The 19,728-nt window shown below is 40.0% G+C and overlaps 1 protein-coding gene across 1 annotated transcript in view; it reads right to left on the reverse strand.

Moving 5' to 3' along the window:
- trpc7b (transient receptor potential cation channel, subfamily C, member 7b) overlaps nucleotides 1-19,728 on the reverse strand; it is a 46,449-nt gene that overhangs the window by 8,527 nt on the left and 18,194 nt on the right. The window contains exons 5-7 of the mRNA XM_068587503.1: nucleotides 15,059-15,275; nucleotides 13,203-13,436; nucleotides 11,789-12,053 (exon numbers count right to left, since the gene is read on the reverse strand). Coding sequence (XP_068443604.1) covers nucleotides 11,789-12,053; nucleotides 13,203-13,436; nucleotides 15,059-15,275 — 716 coding nt within the window. The remainder of the gene's footprint in view (nucleotides 1-11,788; nucleotides 12,054-13,202; nucleotides 13,437-15,058; nucleotides 15,276-19,728) is intronic.

Raw genomic sequence — 19,728 nt, forward strand, 5'->3', positions numbered from 1 at the left:
AAAAGACATTTTTCATGGTGATCAAATTTGCTGTGATCAGTTTAATTTCAGAGTCATTATGAATTAAACTTTCCGAGATTGTTTTTTGACAACTTCTAACTCTGTGAATGTCGTTACAGGTATTTAAAAATGTAGTGTGGTTTTTCCTGAGGTCCACGGCCATATCTCTGTTCAACCTGAAGGCTCATCCTCCGACACTGACCCGAGGTAAAAGAGCACAAAGCTGTAAGACCTGTCACCATTGACATTCAGGTGCATGTCTGTCGTTAAATATTCCATGAGTGTCAAGAATGGGACCGAGATGACAGAGGGGGGTTGGGGAGCTGCCTGGCTGGATTGCTGGAGGGGTTGGAGGTGGAAGGAGGCTGTGGGGAGAAAAGATCTATAAGCTCCCACTGTGAGGCTGTGGGTGTCTTCCAACTTCACTTCTATCAGAAAGACATTTTCATTGGCAGGCAGAGCTAAGTTAAGGTACAGAGAGAAAAGCACAACCTTGCATGCATATAGATGTGCACACGCACACGCACACCTCTCAGCTCACTCACACATGGAACAGAGATTCCTCTGGGTACCTTCAGCTTTGACCTCATTGGCAGATAAATAGCAAAACCACACTTCAACCTTCAATACCTGATCTCTGTGTGTGTTCTCTCTCTCCTGTAAATCACATAATAATATAATGTTCCTTTATCTTGTTGGAAACTAGAAATAGAAACTAGAAATTAAAACTCTGTAATTAATTCAATGTCTTTGCATCAGCTTTTGCATAACGTAAGTCTATGAGGGTTGAGTCTTTAGGTTTTGAAATAGTGACTCATTGATTTATGGTAACAAGTATAATTTTGCATGTCCAAACATTAAGTACAAAGCTCTGTGCACAATCTCACAAAGTATTGACATGCAGGTTAACGCTGCTGATAGACATGATACCATTAGGACGTCCATCCTGTTGGCAAGTTAACAGAGTGGCCATTTATGTAAACACAGACAAATCAATGAACATGCTATTCCAGGATAAAGGCTATAAATATATGTACCGACCAATAGTCATGCCATTCTGCTAAAGTCCGGAGGTGCACAGAGAATAGTAACAATATGCAGACGCTTCAAGTCCATTCTGATCCAGGGAGTGATTGAAGAGAAGTGTTTTTAATGAGCAGCAATGGGTTAAAGGCTTTGCCAGCATATTTTCTCAAACAGAAATACACCCACCTACTCTTCTCCTTGAAATTTCTTCACTCAATTGTTTTTCGATTTATGTAGTTTAAATAAACGTAACGTGCCTGTTTTATGTTCATAAGAAACACTTTTTTGAGTGAATGAAGTTCTACATTTATGGACTGCAGAGATCAAAAGCTGAAAGCGGCCAGCTGGTTACTTAAATAAAACATAGAGAAGCTCGGATCCACACAGAGGAATTTAATTTAGTTTCATTGAGTAATGTCTCAGGTACATTACTCTGTGTCTTCAGCACTGAAGGTCTGTGAAAACAGAAATACATTCACACTCCTTCATAGCAGTTCTTCTTTGTATTGCTGTAATGGAAGGTATCAGACAGACCATTGCTGCAAGACTATCACTGACCGAAGGATATCAGCAATACCATCTTCTCGCTTACTATTCACATCACATACATCCACCAGCCTGTCGTGCAATCAAGAGAGCTGAGGAAGGAGATTTTAGTTGCATCGCATTGAAAATCTTTTTTTTTTTCCAGCCTTCTCTCTTTATAATGCCTCACCACTTATCTGGAGCCTTTCTTACTTTTCTTTTCCCTGTGGCTTTGAAAAAGGAAACTAAATAAAAAGGCGACAATTATCTGGTCTCTATATTGTTAAATCACAATTGTCTTTTTAATCAAATGATTCTGTCTTCCAGCTCTCCTTCCTACTCATGTGAAAGGCTCACGCAATTTTCACATTTTTATGTTCCTCCCAAAAAAGTTTGAGCGTCGATAATGATGAAGGGCTTCGTTTCAGGGAACATTAATGTGCCATTAAACCAGACACTGGCCTAAACGGACACACACAAAATTCAAAGTACACACACTCACCACATAGTTACAATTTATACACACTGTTCATCTGTTTGCCTGAGCAGACTGGTGCCTTCATTTAAAGTTTGAAAACTTTGAATGGCATTTTATGTGTGACTGGGAGTTAACCCCTTCCAGCAGCATACAAGTCACCCGTCTATTTATATATAGGTATACTGTATGCATGACTACGTTGCACCTCCTCATGGACGGAAATAAATAAAAACAGTTTTTGCACATTAATCATTCCAGTATACATGAGGGCAGAGGGTCTTCTTCCCTGTAGGTTACCAGTCGAGTCATTTGTTTTGCTCCTTTTTTGCTTATGTGATTTACTGATATCGGCGTGAGATGACTCCCCGGGAGGAAGTGATATTATACAAAATCTCAAAATGTATTTTTGGAGATCAACATCATTGATACATTTAAATTTGCCTTGACACTGTTCATGTGTGCATCATGCAATAACCTGTGACTGAAATATACGAGACTAATGGGAGGTTTTCTTTCACCGTAAGAGAACAAGATGATTTGATTTCAAAATTGTGTGTGTTTGTGTTATAAGATCATTGTACAACAGGCAGTGAATCAGCAGGGACAGTGGGCATCTGGAGACAGAGATGGACAGAGTGTTATTATCTGTTATTAAGAGTGACAGCTCCCAATAGGCTGCACGCAGCATGGCGGCTTAATTCCCCCCTACTGGCAATGAAGAACTTACACTGCTACCACTCATTCTCTCTACCACACACACACACATACACTCACGCCACATATACAGCTTTGTGTGCATCTGTGTGTGCATCTGTGTGTGCATCTGTGTGTGCGGGGGATGGTGAGTCACCTCGGCTCTGCAGGAGATGTCCAAACCAAATCACAGAGTGGCCCAAATCAACCTCTTCCCTCCGGAGACAGGCTCTTTGTCTCTCTTGCTTTACGCCTCAAGTTTGTCTTAGTTACTCTCTCTGCCTCTCGTTCATTTTCTCTATCTCTCTCACCCTTTTTCTCATTATTTTGTCTTTGCCTTTGCTTTTATATATCTTTCTAAGCATCACCTTGTCTCCCTTTCTTTAATCCCGACAGCTTTTAGTCATTTCTGTCACTCAATCTATTTGTAAGAATTATACTTTAGTTTTTCATTGTTTTTTTACCCTCTCATATATTTATTATAATCTGCAGCAATATTATCACATCGGATGAATGAATGTACATGCAGACTTTGTGAACGGTTGCATTCAGCCTTCTGCTCTGTTTTTGTCCTTCTGCCCCTCAGTCATGAGCAAGATATTAACGTTCTCCTTTTTCTCCACTCTCCCAGTCAGTCAGACAGGCAACTCAACTATAGCGAAAACATCTTTAAATATTAAATTGAGTTTAACTCTCTATCTGTCGCACCAAAATGTCTGTCACCATGGCGACAGCAGGGGCTTGCCCACTTTGAGTTGTAATGAATGAATGCTGCCCCCGAGAGATGCTGGCTAGCCTGCCTGTGAGACAAAAAGAGAGAAGGAAAAGAAACGAAAGAAACTGAACAAATACTGATGTGTGTGTCTCATGAGTGAAAAAAATGAGACAGAAAGAGAGAAACATAAAAGGATGCTGTTTTAGTGTGTGTCTTTAGGCAACTTGTGAGATAATTCTTATTAAGCGGGGAGTACAACACCACAAGAAAAGCCATTAGAGAGTGTTTTGATACTGAATCAAACACAACATCAACTTTCTTTTTGCTGGCTTGGTCTGTTTTTCTGTCTCTGTTAATTTATGTTGTCTTCATCTTAAAAAAAACATTGTGTTGGGCTGATTTTGATTTTGGCTACCAGTATGTGGACTCTGTCTCTCTGTATGAATGGTAGTGACAAATGAGTTTCTCCACTGGGGATTAATAAAGTTTTCTCAACTATAATCACATGTGACGTCAGTCAGTCAAACTCCTCTATAGAACAGCAGATGCCAAATTGTATCTTAACTACAGAAACTTGGCGAGGGTTTCTCCACATGTTGAGGCAGTGTGCATGGGGCTTCAGAGAGGCAATACCCAGGGAGTCTTTATTAGAGGCATATCCAGGCAAAGATACCGAGGTGCAAGACAAACAATACAACTGCAGGGCACAGAGCAGGTTCAGGCTTGAGGATGATCTTACAGATCAAAACACTGGCTTAAAAAAGAGAAATAAAATATTAATTCTGAGTGTGCAGCCCTTGTGCCCTAGTGTCTTTATTAGCCTTGACAAAACCAAGAAGAAAAGGATTTGGGGAGGTTTACACAACAGCAAGCACAGCCAAACCTGTTACCTATACGATATATACATTTACAATGTGTCTATGGTTGATTTGCAATGAAATAATCTGATCCCATATTTTTTCTATCATGCTGGGACATTTACACTGAAATACAATAATTGCCAATACTAATACTTTATTTTTATGTATTTTATATGGTTTCTCGACTGGAGAGAAGGCTGACTTTTCGTCTTGGACATCAGTCATTCAGTCATTCACATCATCATGTGCATATTTAAGACTCATATTATGGGGAGTTAGTTGGAAACATTAAAGATTCAGCCAAGGACAGGTTTTTCAAACAAACGCATGGCACTAACGTTGGTTAACAGACAATTAGAAACCGGTTTGAGGGACCTGTTATTTTACAAGCTACAATGAGTAATTAGTGTCTTTATAGTTCATTACATCTTCATGTGATGATCTAATGATCACTACTGAAGAGTTGCCATGACCATATGGGATCTCCCTACTCTCAACTAAAGGAATACATTTAAGTTCAATTGTGGTCTCAGTGCTATTTCAGAAGGATTACGTCTCACTAAGAGGAAAATTAAATGTTAGAAGTAAAGAATTAGTTGAAAAAATCTAAATGTTGGCACAAAAGTTAAAACTACTGGTTTGAGCAATGACGTTTAAGAGCCCATATTGGTCACACGACATGGATGCATTGTTTTTCGGTCTCAAATTAATTGTAAATGTGTCTCCTCTCCTCATTTTGACATTCAGATGTTCCTGACTGAGAAAGGCTGAACACGGCACCTCTGCCTCGCCTTCAGAGCTAAAACATTCTCTCTTTTTGCTCCCACCGACTCTGACTCAACCATCTGCCCTCTCTCTCCCCCCTCTCTGTCCCTCTTCATTTACATTGCATTACAATTTTGTTTGTTCTTGGCTGTAAGATATGCCTCCTGTTTTGCCAGGACTAAAAAAAAGAATGAAAAAGGCTGACATTATAAAGGCTCATACAGCCAAAGAAACATAATCAACATAAAAAAGAACAGTTAAGAGAAAAGTACTAATAACGAACTGTTGGGTAAAAAAGAGCTGACATAAAATATGTACATACTATACAAGTTATTTATTATTGCTTCTCATCTATACAAATGGTTACTGGTAAAAATGTAGTGCCATCTAATCCTGTGCTGAGCCTGTGTAGCTGAGCGTTTGTCTGTTTGACCTTCTCTCATCCTCTCCTCGTTTTTCTCTTTTGTCTCTGCATCATGGCTGGTCTCCCACATTTGCCTGAATAAACAGCCAAGCCAAAAACACCATCCTCTGCATATACATATCTACCTGTGGTTCTCTTTTCATCCCTTACAGACTTTGTTACAGTACCATTAGCTTTCCATTAGATTGTGTTGCATTTATTCAGTATTATGTCCACTGTTCCACTTCAGTATAACCATTTAGAATTGTATTGTGGTCCTTTACACCCAGTTATGTCTTTTCTATTACTCTGAACTGCCTTCACTTAAAACACCTCTCTCTCTCTCTCTCTCTCTCTCTCTCTCTCTCTCTCTCTCTCTCTCTCTCTCTCTCTCTCTCTCTCTCTCTCTCTCTCTTCTCTCTCTCTCTCTCTCTCGGATGACTAGAACAGGTCCACTGCTCCATTACTGCTGTCCAAATCAGAATCCTGGTGTGTGTGTGTGTGTGTGTGTGTGTGTGTGTGTGTGTGTGTGTGTGTGTGTGTGTGTGTGTGTGAATTGATCCGTACGTACATTTTTTTTATGCCTACCTCAGCATCTGTCACAGAATATGATTCTTAAAATAAACACTGAGCAAAAATTGTGATGTGTGAATGTGAATATCTGTGCAAGCCCCTGTGTGTCATTGCTAATGTACATTTGCACATTAATGGGCAACAAAAGGCATGTGTGTTTTTTTTTTTAAGTGTGAGAGTCAGACTGCTGTCTGAGTATTCACGCCCACAGGGATTGGATATGTGGGGCCATTACTGCTCAGTCTTCATTAAGTCCTATCCAGCTGTGCATGTATCTGTATGTGTGTGTGAGCGTATGTGTGTGAGAGAGTGATATCCCCCGCCTCCATCATATCCCACCCTCCTTTCCCCTCACATCACTCCCCCTGGCCCACAGCCCGAGTAGCCCCTCCTGGGGTATCATTACCTACACCTGGCTCCCTCCTCATCTTCCTGTATCAGAGATAGCAGACCCACCCTTTCTTCTGCTCTCCATCAAACAATCTCTATCACATAGTTAAAGTCACACGGCCCTAACACACAAAGAGCAGAGCACAAGTACACACATCCACACTGGCACTTGTTCTCAGCTATGACAGACAGAAAAGAGATTGACGGGAGGTTGTTTCTTTTGAGAATTTTCAAAGTGTAGTTGTGCACACAAGACTATTAACAGTCATACCAAACATATTGCAGTTACAGTTTGGAATTTAATTGGGTAGGACAGAAAAACAAACATGCTCAGACACAACAGACAAACATGTATCACAGTGTAGGGGCCGCGAATTCTTTAAAACGTGTGTATGGATGAAAATGGATGATTCAGGCAACAAGCACATTTGACATTAAACACATGAATTCAACACTGTCTCTTTGTACATTTCAGTCCAGACTGGTTGAGATTTAGAGCCAGACTGACCCCTAGTGGCAAGACTGACAACAACAACAAAAACAACAACAGAATTTAAGGGTTACAGTACCGTTGCCAGAGTAGGAAACTGAAAAGACAGTTATTACCACCACTGGTGTGTTACATATTTTTTTAATCAGCCTTGATGTTGATCTCTAAAGCAGAGGGAAGTGATAAACAGACAATGTACAGAGCTGGATTCGATCTTCAGGGCGTGGGGTCTTTTCTTTACTTGTCCTCATTATGTCTGACTCCCGGGTTGTGACCAAAATCTCTCTGACTGTCCATTTGAACCCCATTAGTCTCTGTTTCTACCTGTCTATCTATCTTTTCTGTTGGCTCATCACGTTGCCCGTATCCTTGGGTCCATGTGGGCAGCCAAGCAGAACTCACAGCCTCTAAGATCCCTGTACTTCGGCTGAGTAGAGGAGCTATACTGTATATGCACAGCAGAGAGGTGCAGGGTAAGTCAACATGGGGAACTAGAAAACTACTAAAAATCAGATCACAGAACTTTTATGATCAGTGAGTCTATCCAAGGTGAATGTTCAGCAAATCATAAACTTGGAAACTGCTCCCAAGATTCACATGTCTCACAGGTGATAGGAAAATGTGAAGAGGATGGCGGTGAAACATCTGGTGCATTTAGACAGCTGAGGCTGCACAAATATAAGATAGAAGGGTGTGTGGTATAGTTGCACCTGATATCTGCATCCATCTACTTTTACGTTGCATATGACCTGTAGGTATGAAATGTACTACACTGTCTGGTTGCAGTTTCTAAACTTGCTGACCTGATGATTGCAAATGTGTGTAAAATGTACAGAGTGTATACGAAGCTTAGTTACACCCATGCGAAAGAGAAATGCCCCTGTTTCAAGTCAAATACAAACACATGCAGGTGGACAGACAGATGTATGACCAGATAAGAGAAGCGAATTCCACCAGGAAAACTAAATCACAATCAATTAAACAACAAAGTGGTGTCAATGCTCCGAGGTCACTGTGACTTTATCTTATTTTACTTATCTTACTTAAGCCTGATTCAATTGTGGAGCAGGAACAAACCACCCTCATGAAAGCAAACTATGGTGCACCAAACCACTGTGTGGTCTACTGGGAGCGCTCCAAACCAGCAACAACAAACAAGCAAACAGCACAAGGTTTATGTTAAATGAGGAGACAGATGTTGACACCTGGAAGCAGTTTGTCTTGGTTGGAAAGCCTGTTAATGAAACATTAACTGAGGGCAATAATTCAAGTCACACTGTGTGTTCTTCACTGATATGAAAAGGGTAAATTATGCAGAAGAGCATAAACACCACGCTCTACTGAATGTACAGATTGGTTTTGAACCCGTCTATTTCTCTAACCTGCTAAGACGACTCAGTACCCAACTCGCACAAAGACAAAGCTATGTGGGACTTCTTGAGCCTAAGCTTTCTGTGGAAGTGTAAACTTTAACATACCAGATGATAAACTGCAATTACATAAAGTCTTCCACTCTAATCAGTAAAATTGGACCAACCCGAGTCAGCCCGTCACTGCAGGTAAGTATTGCAGGGATATTCTGGTGTCTCAAAACTGGCCTTTCATCCCTGCAGGGGAGTTTGTGAATAAACTTACTCAGAGACTCTTCCCACAGGCCACATGGTGCTCTGTCACTCCAGTCAGTAAAGGTGACACATTTGATGCTCTACAGCCCTCAGAGAAAGATCTCAAGACAAGATAACAAAGTTAACAACAGGATGTAAAGACACCTAATGATTTACTGCACACCCATCACCTCTCTCTCTTCCGCCCCTCTCTCTCATGTCAACAAATGTCAAGAAGACCCTTACCAGATCAAATAGTAAAATGTAAAACAGGAAGTGTACAATTATTTCAGTAGAAGTGAATTACACCGTACAAGTCTTCAAATTATTCAATAACCCTACTAAAGTTACCCAACAGATGATTCCAAAGGAGTGGATCTATTTACTGAGTCTGTGAGATGACAAATGTGACGTAAATTAATTCATTTCATAAAGCAAGAGTATGTTAATAGTGGCTGAGAGGTTCATCACTGCCTCACTCCGCCTCTAGTTGACACCCATCCCAGCTAGAACGCTTCCATTTTCTTTGTCCACGCTCTTCTTTTTGTGTGAGTTGTAACTTCTTACTCGACTTAAGTACTATATTTGAATCCCTTCTCAGTTTGTACGTCCGAGGACTTCTTGTGATAGTAACTTTGAGTAGTGTCGTCCAACCAAACCATCAAATCATCTGCCACGGATCAAGAACCTGGTTAGGTAAGATCATGTGCCTGCTTCCCATAACCACTTTGCAACAGCAGTGTATCATCTTCGACGACATTTGCCAGCCCCACTGTTTGCCTCTGAGGACCGCTGTTTCCTGACTCCTCGTCGACTCCAATTGGAGCAGAAACAACCCACTGAGACCACCGCAAGGTCTTGTCAAACTATGGGGCACAAAGTAGAAAACTTACATCTTCTAATATGGTCAAGAGTTGGTGGCGGATAGCGCTGTGAATTATTTATATTTACATTTATAGTTTAGAGTGTCGGTATCTTATAGGAAATCACATCCTTCCTTCACTATCCCAAATCGTTCCCATTTGCAATTTAAAACTAAGTTAATTCATTAATTGGTAACCCTCTTGATTTGTTAATCAGTGTATTCTTTAATTTAATTATAAATGAATCACACATTTATTGCCAAGACATTTTCATAGTCTTTCAAAGCCTGAACTAAAGATCAATGAGCTGAGAACTTAATTCTGAGATAGGGAGACTCATTAATTGATCATCAACCCAACAAATTCCTTTCAATTTATTTTTCTCCAGAAGAAGATGGTGCCCCAAAATGTACGACTGCAAGACTGAATTTAGACGATATTCATAACCGCTACAGAGAAGAGAACAGTAAATGACAATGTAATTACAGAGTAGACCAACTTGTAATGCAATGTTTTGCTCTGTTGGGTTGAGCTGAAATGGTGTAATGTCATCTGTTTAAATCTGCAGATGTCTTCCTCTGAGAAAATGAATTACGATATGTGACAGCGAGAGATCTCAGAGAGTGTTTTCATTTTGAGATTAATGATGATAAACAGACTTGCTGGATAGCTTTCTACAAATATAAGACAATATCCGTCACTCTGTTGGCAGCTGATGTGAAACGATAAGCATGCAGACCCGCAGATATGCTCCAGTTAAGGAACATGGCAGAAACATTGATATTCAGATTGATGTGTTGCAGGACTTATTAGACCTGTTGGTTATTTTACAAGCAGGTTGATACATCGCTTGTCAGTAAAAATTCTACAGTAAAATTGTTAGAATTTATTGTCTCTGATGTTAATGTGAAAAATATTATGCTAGGCATTGGAGGGCTGCTTTTATGCAATTTAGCCTTTAAGTGCAAATTGACTCCTCGGTTAAATTGTCAATTGGACATTTTAAATGGCTGCTCTCTTATAATGAAGTTAAATGCAGCACTTATAGTTATCATTCCTATTTTGGTTGGAGGATTTTCAATTATCAAATACAAAAATAGTAGTCCCATTTGATTTGTCAGACTCAGACTGCTCGAGGGAGAATAGGAACTTTGGACTCTGTCCTGTGCAGGGGTACGTGAGATTAATATATATATATATATATATATATATATATATATATATATATATATATATATATATATATATATATTAATGGATGGATAATGGATGGATATATATATATATATCAATCCATCCATCCATTATCTTAACCGCTTATCCTCATTAGGGTCGCGGGGCACTGGAGCCGATCCTAGCTGTCAAGGGGCGAAGGCAGGGTACACCCTGGACAAGTCGCCAGTTCATCACAGGACAGCCATAGAGACAGACAACTATTCACGCTCACATTCACACCTACGGGCAATTTAGAGTCCAATTAACCTATGGAGCATGTCTTTGGACTGTGGGAGGAAGCCGGAGAACCCGGAGAGAACCCACGCTGCCATGGGGAGTACATGCAAACTCCACACAGAAGGATCTGCCAGACCAGTATCCGAACCACAGACCCTCTTGCTGTGAGGCGTCAGTGCTAGCCACTACACCACCGTGCAGCCCTATACAATATTTATATTTAGTAGGCTATTCAATTACATTACCCTAAGAACACTGGCACAGCGCTGTGTATTACATTTTTTTTCAACCAAAAATGCTTTGAGCTAGTGAGCGTGTACTGTTCACTGTGGCAATTATCAATGTTCCTTTGACAAAAGTCACTAGTGATGACTTTTGTCACCTAGTTCAATGGGCTGTATCGTATTACTGTCATTCACTTTGATGGTGTGTAAAATCCTGCTTCACAGATCAGAGTTGGTCGATACAATTCGCAGCCTGTAACCTGGCTCGTTATTGGACAATGGGAAAGTTCTTGTGCCTTAAAGAAACTTCACCAAATAGTTTGGACTGGAATCAAAAACTTCTGAGACTCTTTTTACTTTCACATCCATATCGACCTAAAACAAACTCAATAGGCCCCGGTGCTTTGCCTCGTCATTAACTTCATGACCTTTTCATTTTTTTTTATACCCTTATTGACGTATTTCCCCACAGATTAAACAGAATCTACAATTAACACCTCTCATTGCTGCTCTTTAACATACATCTTTAAGGTAAGCAACAAGCTGAACATGGGCAAAAGGAGTGGCTTGTTCCTCATAGGGACCCTTACTATTGAACATACTGTGTATGTTGTTCCCTGATAAAAGACAAATGTTTCTTCTGATACCTGTTCATAAAAAAAGAAGACTGATTTATATACTGTTGTTAACTTGGTGTCGCTTCGATGGTGCCAGTTACATTACTCACGTAGTGAAGGCAGGATTGTACTTGGCTCCCAGGTAGTACGAGTACAGGTTGAACATGCCAATCATGAAGGCGACAAAAACCATGATGAAGATGACCATGAACTTGAAGATATCTTTGACCGTGCGCCCAAGTGAGATCTGCAATGGGCCGAAGCTCTCGTTTGCTGGCAGGATGTAGGCGATGCGTGAGAAGCTCAGCACCACAGCGATGGCGTACAGGCCTTCCGAAATGATCTGGGGGTCTGAGGGGCGCCACTTGTTCCTGGCTGAAGGAGAAGAAAGAGTAAGCTGTTAATATATCATCTGATTGAGCTACTGTAGAAACAAACCAGAGATCATTCTGTAATTGCCTGAATTCAAAAGAAACTGGTTTCCCAATTCAAACAATAGGTCCCCATTTCAGATTTTACGCTAAATAAATCCTGATGCATTATGTATACAATTATAGCTCCAAAACTACTGTTGAAATTACATTGCTAATAATCATCCACAGCTGCATTTGTGGACTTTTTCTTTTTACTGTGCATTAAATGCTATTGTGAAAACCCTGCATTCCTCTGGCTTTAAAAATATTGCCAGCTGCACTCAATTGATATGGAAGAGATGTTCCTAATGAGTATAATTATGGCAAAGATACAGTAAGAAGATGGATTTAGTGATGATGGACAGGGATGAGGGAGGGGGAAGGAAACAAGTATGAGGCAGGTGGACATCAGTGAGAAGGGACAGTGTGTCCAAGGAGAAGTAAGGACAGAGAGAGAGAGAACAAGAGAGAGAGAGAGAGAGAGAGAGAGAGAGAGAGAGAGAGAGTAAAAGAAAGAAAGACAATTTTTCTGAGACATTGAGAACGGCTCGGTTTCATCCCTTTACAGTACTGATATGTCATGACAGAGTCAGACCACCAGATGACAGCACTGAGAGTACAGTCCTGCAGCAGGTTTTATTAGGCTGGAGATTTGGTATATGTATCCTTGCACTTACTTAAATACATCAAATTCCCTAATTATATGTGGTATGCTGCAGTCAAGCCAAGGATCAAACGGGAGAATATGTGCACACACATGTGTGAACATGGTGAGCTAGGTATGCACCAAAGGCATGCTTATTTAAATGACAAATACACCCTCATCCTCTGGTGTCCTAGCTCAGGTTTTTTAGTTATTCATGACATTTTTACACAAATGCCTTTTTGATTTGCCCATCACTGTCTGACAATGATGTCAGACCCTCATGAAAGTTTTTACATTTTTATCTTATATGGTTTCTTGGAAAAATGTTTGTTGGTAGATAAGAAGAATATATATATATACACACACACACACACACACACAGTATGTTGTTTAGCTATCATGATGAATCTCACCAGAGCAATCGCCCCTCCTTTACATCTTCAATGTATAGGATTAACTGCTCACCGTAGGTGAAGTAGGCGACTTCGTCGGGCAGCAAGGCGTTGCTGATGTCTTCGTCTGGTACGTGCATGTCCACATACTGCTGTGCTTTCGACGCCTTGAGGAACGCCATAAAGCGTGCCGTGAAGGAAGCCACAAAGATAGACAACATGCCAAAGTCCAGAACGTTCCACAGGTGCATGATGTACTCTCTGGGCCCGTCGGTCCAGATCTCCTTACATTCTGACCAAATCATACCTGAAAGAAGGACATACAAATAAATGCATACTGTAAAAAGTCAGCGCTCAAAATGAGGGAAATATTTTTTTTTTAAAGGCAAAATGATCTGTCAATAGAACAGGACAGGATTTTATTACCATTAGAATATCTAGTCACGGTCAATATACCCTGCTTAGCTGTACTGTTTTAAGGGGGAATTCCAAAACATAAAGTCTTACGCCAAGATGATGGTTCAAGCATTTGTTAATTAAATCTTAATGCATTTTTCTACATATTCAGCAAAAAAATAATAAAACATTTTGTACTTTGCAATGGATTTAAATGACTCATAGTGGGATCCACAGAAATTCAAAGTGTCCTGTCTTTTGTCTCTATCATTACATGATTGCTGTTCCATCGGGTAAGGTAACAATACAATATCTTCATGATCCAATCTTAATATATAAATAGATGAAAAGGATGAGATGTTTATGATAATAAATTATGACTACGACAAAGTACTTGACTACAACTTTTGTACTTAAATAATGACTTGAATAATAAGGCTCTCACAGGCACTCATACCAATTTAACGTTTAAAAAGAAACATTCACATACACAGATGTTGATAAAAAAAAGCTTATCATTCATACAGCTCAGGTGCAAGCACACGCACACGCACGCACGCACACACACACACACACACACACACACACACACACACACACACACACACACACACACACACACACACACACACACGCACTCAGCCATTCTCTATTCGGAGCCAAAACAAGGAGAAAATTGCTTACCGTTGCCCTGATCAGTATCATCTCTGAAACAATTACCGGACCTTCAAAGCATGCTGCTGGAATTAGAATTACCCTTCTCTTTCTCAGCCACGACTCACTGCACACACACCACAATGACACACATACACACACACACACACACACAAGCACCTGATGCCAAAAATTACCGCGGATGGGCAAAGAATGGTGGCACTACACGTAAACAAACAAAAACAGGAACATATGTGCACCTACATATACAGACCACTCACATAATGTTATTAAATGTGTGTGTTGTAGATGAAAGGAAGCACATCAGCAGATGGGAAGCAGCTGAGGTCTGACTATAATGGCCAAGGGCGATTTATCTGTTCAGTTTATCTTTGTCTCACAGCTGTCTATCTTTATCTTCATGCCTGTCTTGTCGTATGCCATACACTCCCTTAACTTTCATCCATGTCCTCCAACAGCCCCATGTTTCCATATTTTTTCTTTGTTTTGGTCTCTATCCCTCCCGCTAATATTTCCTCAGCACCTCCTTTCCTCTTTCCCTTCAGCATGTTTCAACATGCTTCAACAAGTCTGGCCTGTGCCGCATCAAACCAGGAAACCTCTGTTTGATCTCTAGAATATAAAAGGAGAATTAATTGTTCCATTGCCAATTGATAAATTACATCCATATGCTAAAAATTTTAAGGAAATCCATCAAGAAATCTTTTGCCTTGACCCTTTTGTAGGCTATTTAGGTTATTTCTTATCATGATGGCAAATCTGCCTGCACAGTGCCTTATCGTTTTGCATTTTAATTGGCTGAACCGAACTATGCAGATTTTCAAACTCTCTCTCATAGTGTGTGAGAAAAAGACTCACCCAACACCCACTTCATAATCAGCATCTCTGTCCAGGAGAACTGTGTGGTCTTGACTCTGAACACCTGCCGCGGGTGGTCTGTGATGGTCTCATTGGGCAGGTTCTTGACACCCTCAAAGCGGTCCGAGGCGTTGATAACAAGCAGACCCAAGAAGATGGTGAAGGAGACGGCGTGAGCAATGAACTTCATGAAGGGGCTTCGCAGGATCTGACCAAGCTGGAAGTGAGAAGATTGAGGATATAATGAGAAACATATTCCATTGTGCATCTGTAATTTTCAAATACTAGTAGCACTTTATCATAAGTACACACTATTTAGCATTAGTAAAGAATAAATAAACACTGAATTCATAATTTATAAAGCATTATTCCAACATGAACACTCAATAGTAACTCATTAGTATGCAATTCATAAACATTGTAACATTGACTGTGAGCTCATTTAAAGTTAAGACTATCTATCCTTTAGAAAGCATTTATAAGCAGTGCCTCAAAGCTAACACAACTCTAATGCCACGTTTACACGTTTGCCACGTTTACACCAAAAGAGTTGCGAAATATTCAGGCGGTGAGTTGCAAAAGTCAATCAGCGTTGAGAAGCTCCGGCCATCGTCACCGACAGCCTGTCGTTGCTGAATTCAACGGGCTGACGTCCGCCTGAAGGAGCGCTGGAAGCAGCTTCATTCAGACACTCGTCCTGGAGGAGTCGGAGCTGTGTGCAACTATGGATACTATTATTAACCCAGACACGGGGCAGTTGATCTTCCGACGTTTGTTGGACTTCCTCAAGAAATGTAAAGTAGAACTAGTGGTTATTTCAATGGACGCAGTTCCTGGAGGAGTCGGTGAAATTCACTGAGATGTTATGCAAACAAACACCAGAGCGCTTGATGTTCCGACGTTTGTGGTATTCCCACAACAGCGCATAAATAGTTGTTAATTGTCCATGGTCGATAGCGGAAAGGAAAACAGTTTTACAGGAATACGACAGGGTCAGTTTAGGTTAGCTAGTGAGGCTATGTGCTGTTAACTTGGGCTAACGTGGTTTAAGCCACGCCCCCTTTCAGCCGCGAATGGTTGCGAAAAAGCGAATTTACCACATGAAGTCCAGTGAGTAAAGTCAGGCGAAAAAGCATTGCGAAAAGAGGAACAGACCGACACAAAGTGATAAAGAACATTAATATATTGGTGACGGGGGGCAATAACCGTCAGTGGCACAAGTGTTCCATAGTTTGTTATAGTATGTATGTTGCACATACATATTATTGATTATGCTAGCTATGGCTAGCTTGCTAGCTAGCGGACTAGTGAGCTATTACAGAGATAGACACCGGCATGCACTACCTCGGTCTCGGTTCAAAGTAGACCAATCCTTGAACTATGTTCAATATTCATTCTGCGGTTGACTCCGTTTTGGTTTTAATTAACTCCTAATACACATCTGAACTATGGCCACCAGATAATTGTCCGCTTGTCTTTTGGACACAATGTTTTTTGAAAACTTTAGCTCTAACAAATGTGTTGAATGCAATAACTGTTTCATCCTGGGCACTAACGCCACCTGTAGATCAGTAAAACAATGTGAAACTGTTGGCAGGAATGTGTGTTTATAAAAAATAACACTCGGCATAAAGAACTACACATGGTATATTTAAGGTAATGTCAAAGCCCTTTTATGTCACTCCAAAGTACAATGACAACACGTTAACGTTTTCACTTTTCATATAAACATTTTATTCATTTGTGTTTGCCAAAATCTGCTTTTGTACAATTTGTAGTAGTTAAAAAAGTATAAAATTGCAGCCAAACAAAACATCTGTTTTCATTTACTGATATAAATCAGTGTTCATGCTTCCATGCAGCGTTCCTCAGATTTTGGACCCCGGAGATCAAAATCTGAACAGCATCACAAAACAACCACAACGGCAGCTGCTGTGATTCATGAGTGTGGAATATAATGCCAGAGTAACTAGATGCCAAACAATCAGCAGAGACTGTGAAAATGCACCATATGGGAAGAACGTAATTCAACATGTCACCACAAAAATATGCCCAGACAGACAGACAGACACGCACACACGCACATACATACACACACACACACACACACACACACACACACACACACACACACATTTGAGATGGCAACATTTGCCACTCTCTTAACCTGCTGTGTTCAATATTAACTACCCACAGGCCATCTCTATTCTCTGCATGCACAGTGATGTATCAAATTCAATAGCTGCTAATGGCACACACACTCCTAAACCATGTGAGGTTGTCTGGTGAATAATAACCCTGCCAAAGCTCCCCTAACCCTCTCCTCCTGCCACTGGGACGGCTCTGTCTCTGTGCTGATAAAGCTGATCCATTTCACCCCCTAAATGAGATGGTCATCCCCGGCCTACTGCTGTGTAAGGACTGCAAAACCTATGGGTCTTTTTTTTACCATGACAAAAGCTGATCTTCCCTCTTCCAAAGAAAGGGTGGCCACTAGCAGCAGGCGCACGCAGACCAAAATTTCAAATTTCTTTTACCAATAAAATAAAAAATGCTATCAACCCCCCAAATTGCTGCAACATATAATGAGACGTAAGTGAGCATGAGAATGGCTATTATATATTTCCTAAAACATTTTCTCAGCCTTTTTACACTTTCACAATTTATATTAATCATTACTTTTTTTAATTTAAGATTCATGTAAACAACTTTAGTTTATATTTTATTGTATCATATGTTATTGTTAGTTATTCATACATTTAAGTATAAGCAGCGTTATAATGTTGCAGCTGGAAAAGATGGAGCAGATCTTTAATTAATAGTAATGTTAGATTATATAAGTGATAACATAGGTATCGTGACTTTGAAGTCATAACAGCAATGTTTTTATTTATGTTGCCTAATTAGTGTCGTGCTTGATTGACATCTCCTTTTCTCCTCTGTGAATTTTGTTGTACCTGTTCAAGTTGTTCTTATGTAACGTTTGTAGCTTTACCTACACAAATGAAAGCGCCGTAATGATCATATAAGAACATGTTGGATGTGGATACATTAACCTGTTAGGGTGGGGCAACTTTCCAATCCTCATTGTTGGTCAATATAGTTTGATTAAATCACATATTTCCCAGCCCACCTTCTCCAGACTAGAGGTCTACTCAGCCAGGGTCATAAACAACACCTGTGTGGGTGTGCAGAGCATTTTATCTCCAAAGTATCAGTACAAGTATCTCAAACTTGCACTATAGTACAGTATATAGTAGCTGAACAGTATTTAACTTGCTAATAATACAAGTTGACTTTTCAAGGGAAGGAGTATAAATGCAATAACTGACAAACGCATGACGCCTGTTCAAGGAGGAGGGAAGCCTGTCAGCCAAACACTACATTTGTTATCAGCTTTTTTTCCCACTTATTCTACGTTTCATCTCTTTTATGTCACTCAGTGATGGCTGAAGTGTTCTTGTGGGAATTTTCCAATACCTGTCTCATCATGCTCGGCATGTTTTCCCTAGTTTCCCCACATTTTCAATCAACAAGAAACATTCAATATCAAAATACTCATCTGTTTTCCATCGCCTCCAAACCATATCTCATATGTTTCGCTTAAAAAGGGATTTCTAAAGCAATTACATCTGTGTCTTCTGTGTCTACTACCTCCGATGATTGAAGCATTTTTTAACCACAAACATGAATATCTTCTTTATCTCTCCTCACTGATATGAAATGTAATATGGTTTGGGGTATAATGGTGTTGTGTCGCCGTAAAAATAGAGAACATTATGAGCTGTAAGACATCAGCAATTGCTGAGATGAGTTGAACAAAATTGCATGATTAGTGAGGGCACACTACACATAATCAACCAAAACACATCAAACCTTCTCTTTGCAACCTGCGACTATTTTGTCATCATCACAATCATTTAATATATCTGTGTGTCTCTGTTAAGCTTCGGCCACATTGTTATCTCAGTTATTATTTTTATTTAATTGTTTTTTTTATTACCCCACTGTCTGTTTTTCTGCTTTCACAACATCTCAGATATCCATTTTCAACATGTAGCTGGACTTTTTAATCAGGTATTTAATACTACTACTATTACTAATATAATGTTAGAAGGTCCATATAATTATATGTTATGTATCCACATATTGACCTTCTTCTTGCTCTCTTTGGAAGAGATAGCAGACTGTGACACATACTCAGTTGGTTGGTTGATTTCTAAACAAATGTATTCACATGTACACACAATAACATAGACAGGTGTTTTTGTGACAATGTCTCGCTGGTGGAGACACACTCAGAGTTGCTGCTCTCCATCCTCCCTCACACTTGACATCAGCTGTTCTCGCTCTTTCCCTCTACAAAATGACTAATTCATCAATTTTACTTCACAAAAACCATTCAAAGGTCCTCAACATCTACCTTAGTGTACACACACACACACACACACACACACACACACACACACACACACACACACGAGAAAAAGGATTATTCTGGTTAATGAGTGGATTTCCACTCATAATGTGTGTGTGTGTGTGTGTGTGTGTGTGTGTGTGTGTGTGTGTGTCACTTTACAGATTATAATGTACTTGATGGAGTATTAACAGAATGTAATAAAGTACCTCAGGACAATACAATCCAATGCTGATTATACAGTGTTTTTTTT

The sequence above is a fragment of the Clinocottus analis genome, unplaced genomic scaffold (assembly GCF_023055335.1).
Source record: "Clinocottus analis isolate CAN_PGR_092001 unplaced genomic scaffold, fCliAna1.0.p SCAF_10, whole genome shotgun sequence".
In the NCBI taxonomy this organism is placed as follows: Eukaryota; Metazoa; Chordata; class Actinopteri; order Perciformes; family Cottidae; genus Clinocottus; species Clinocottus analis.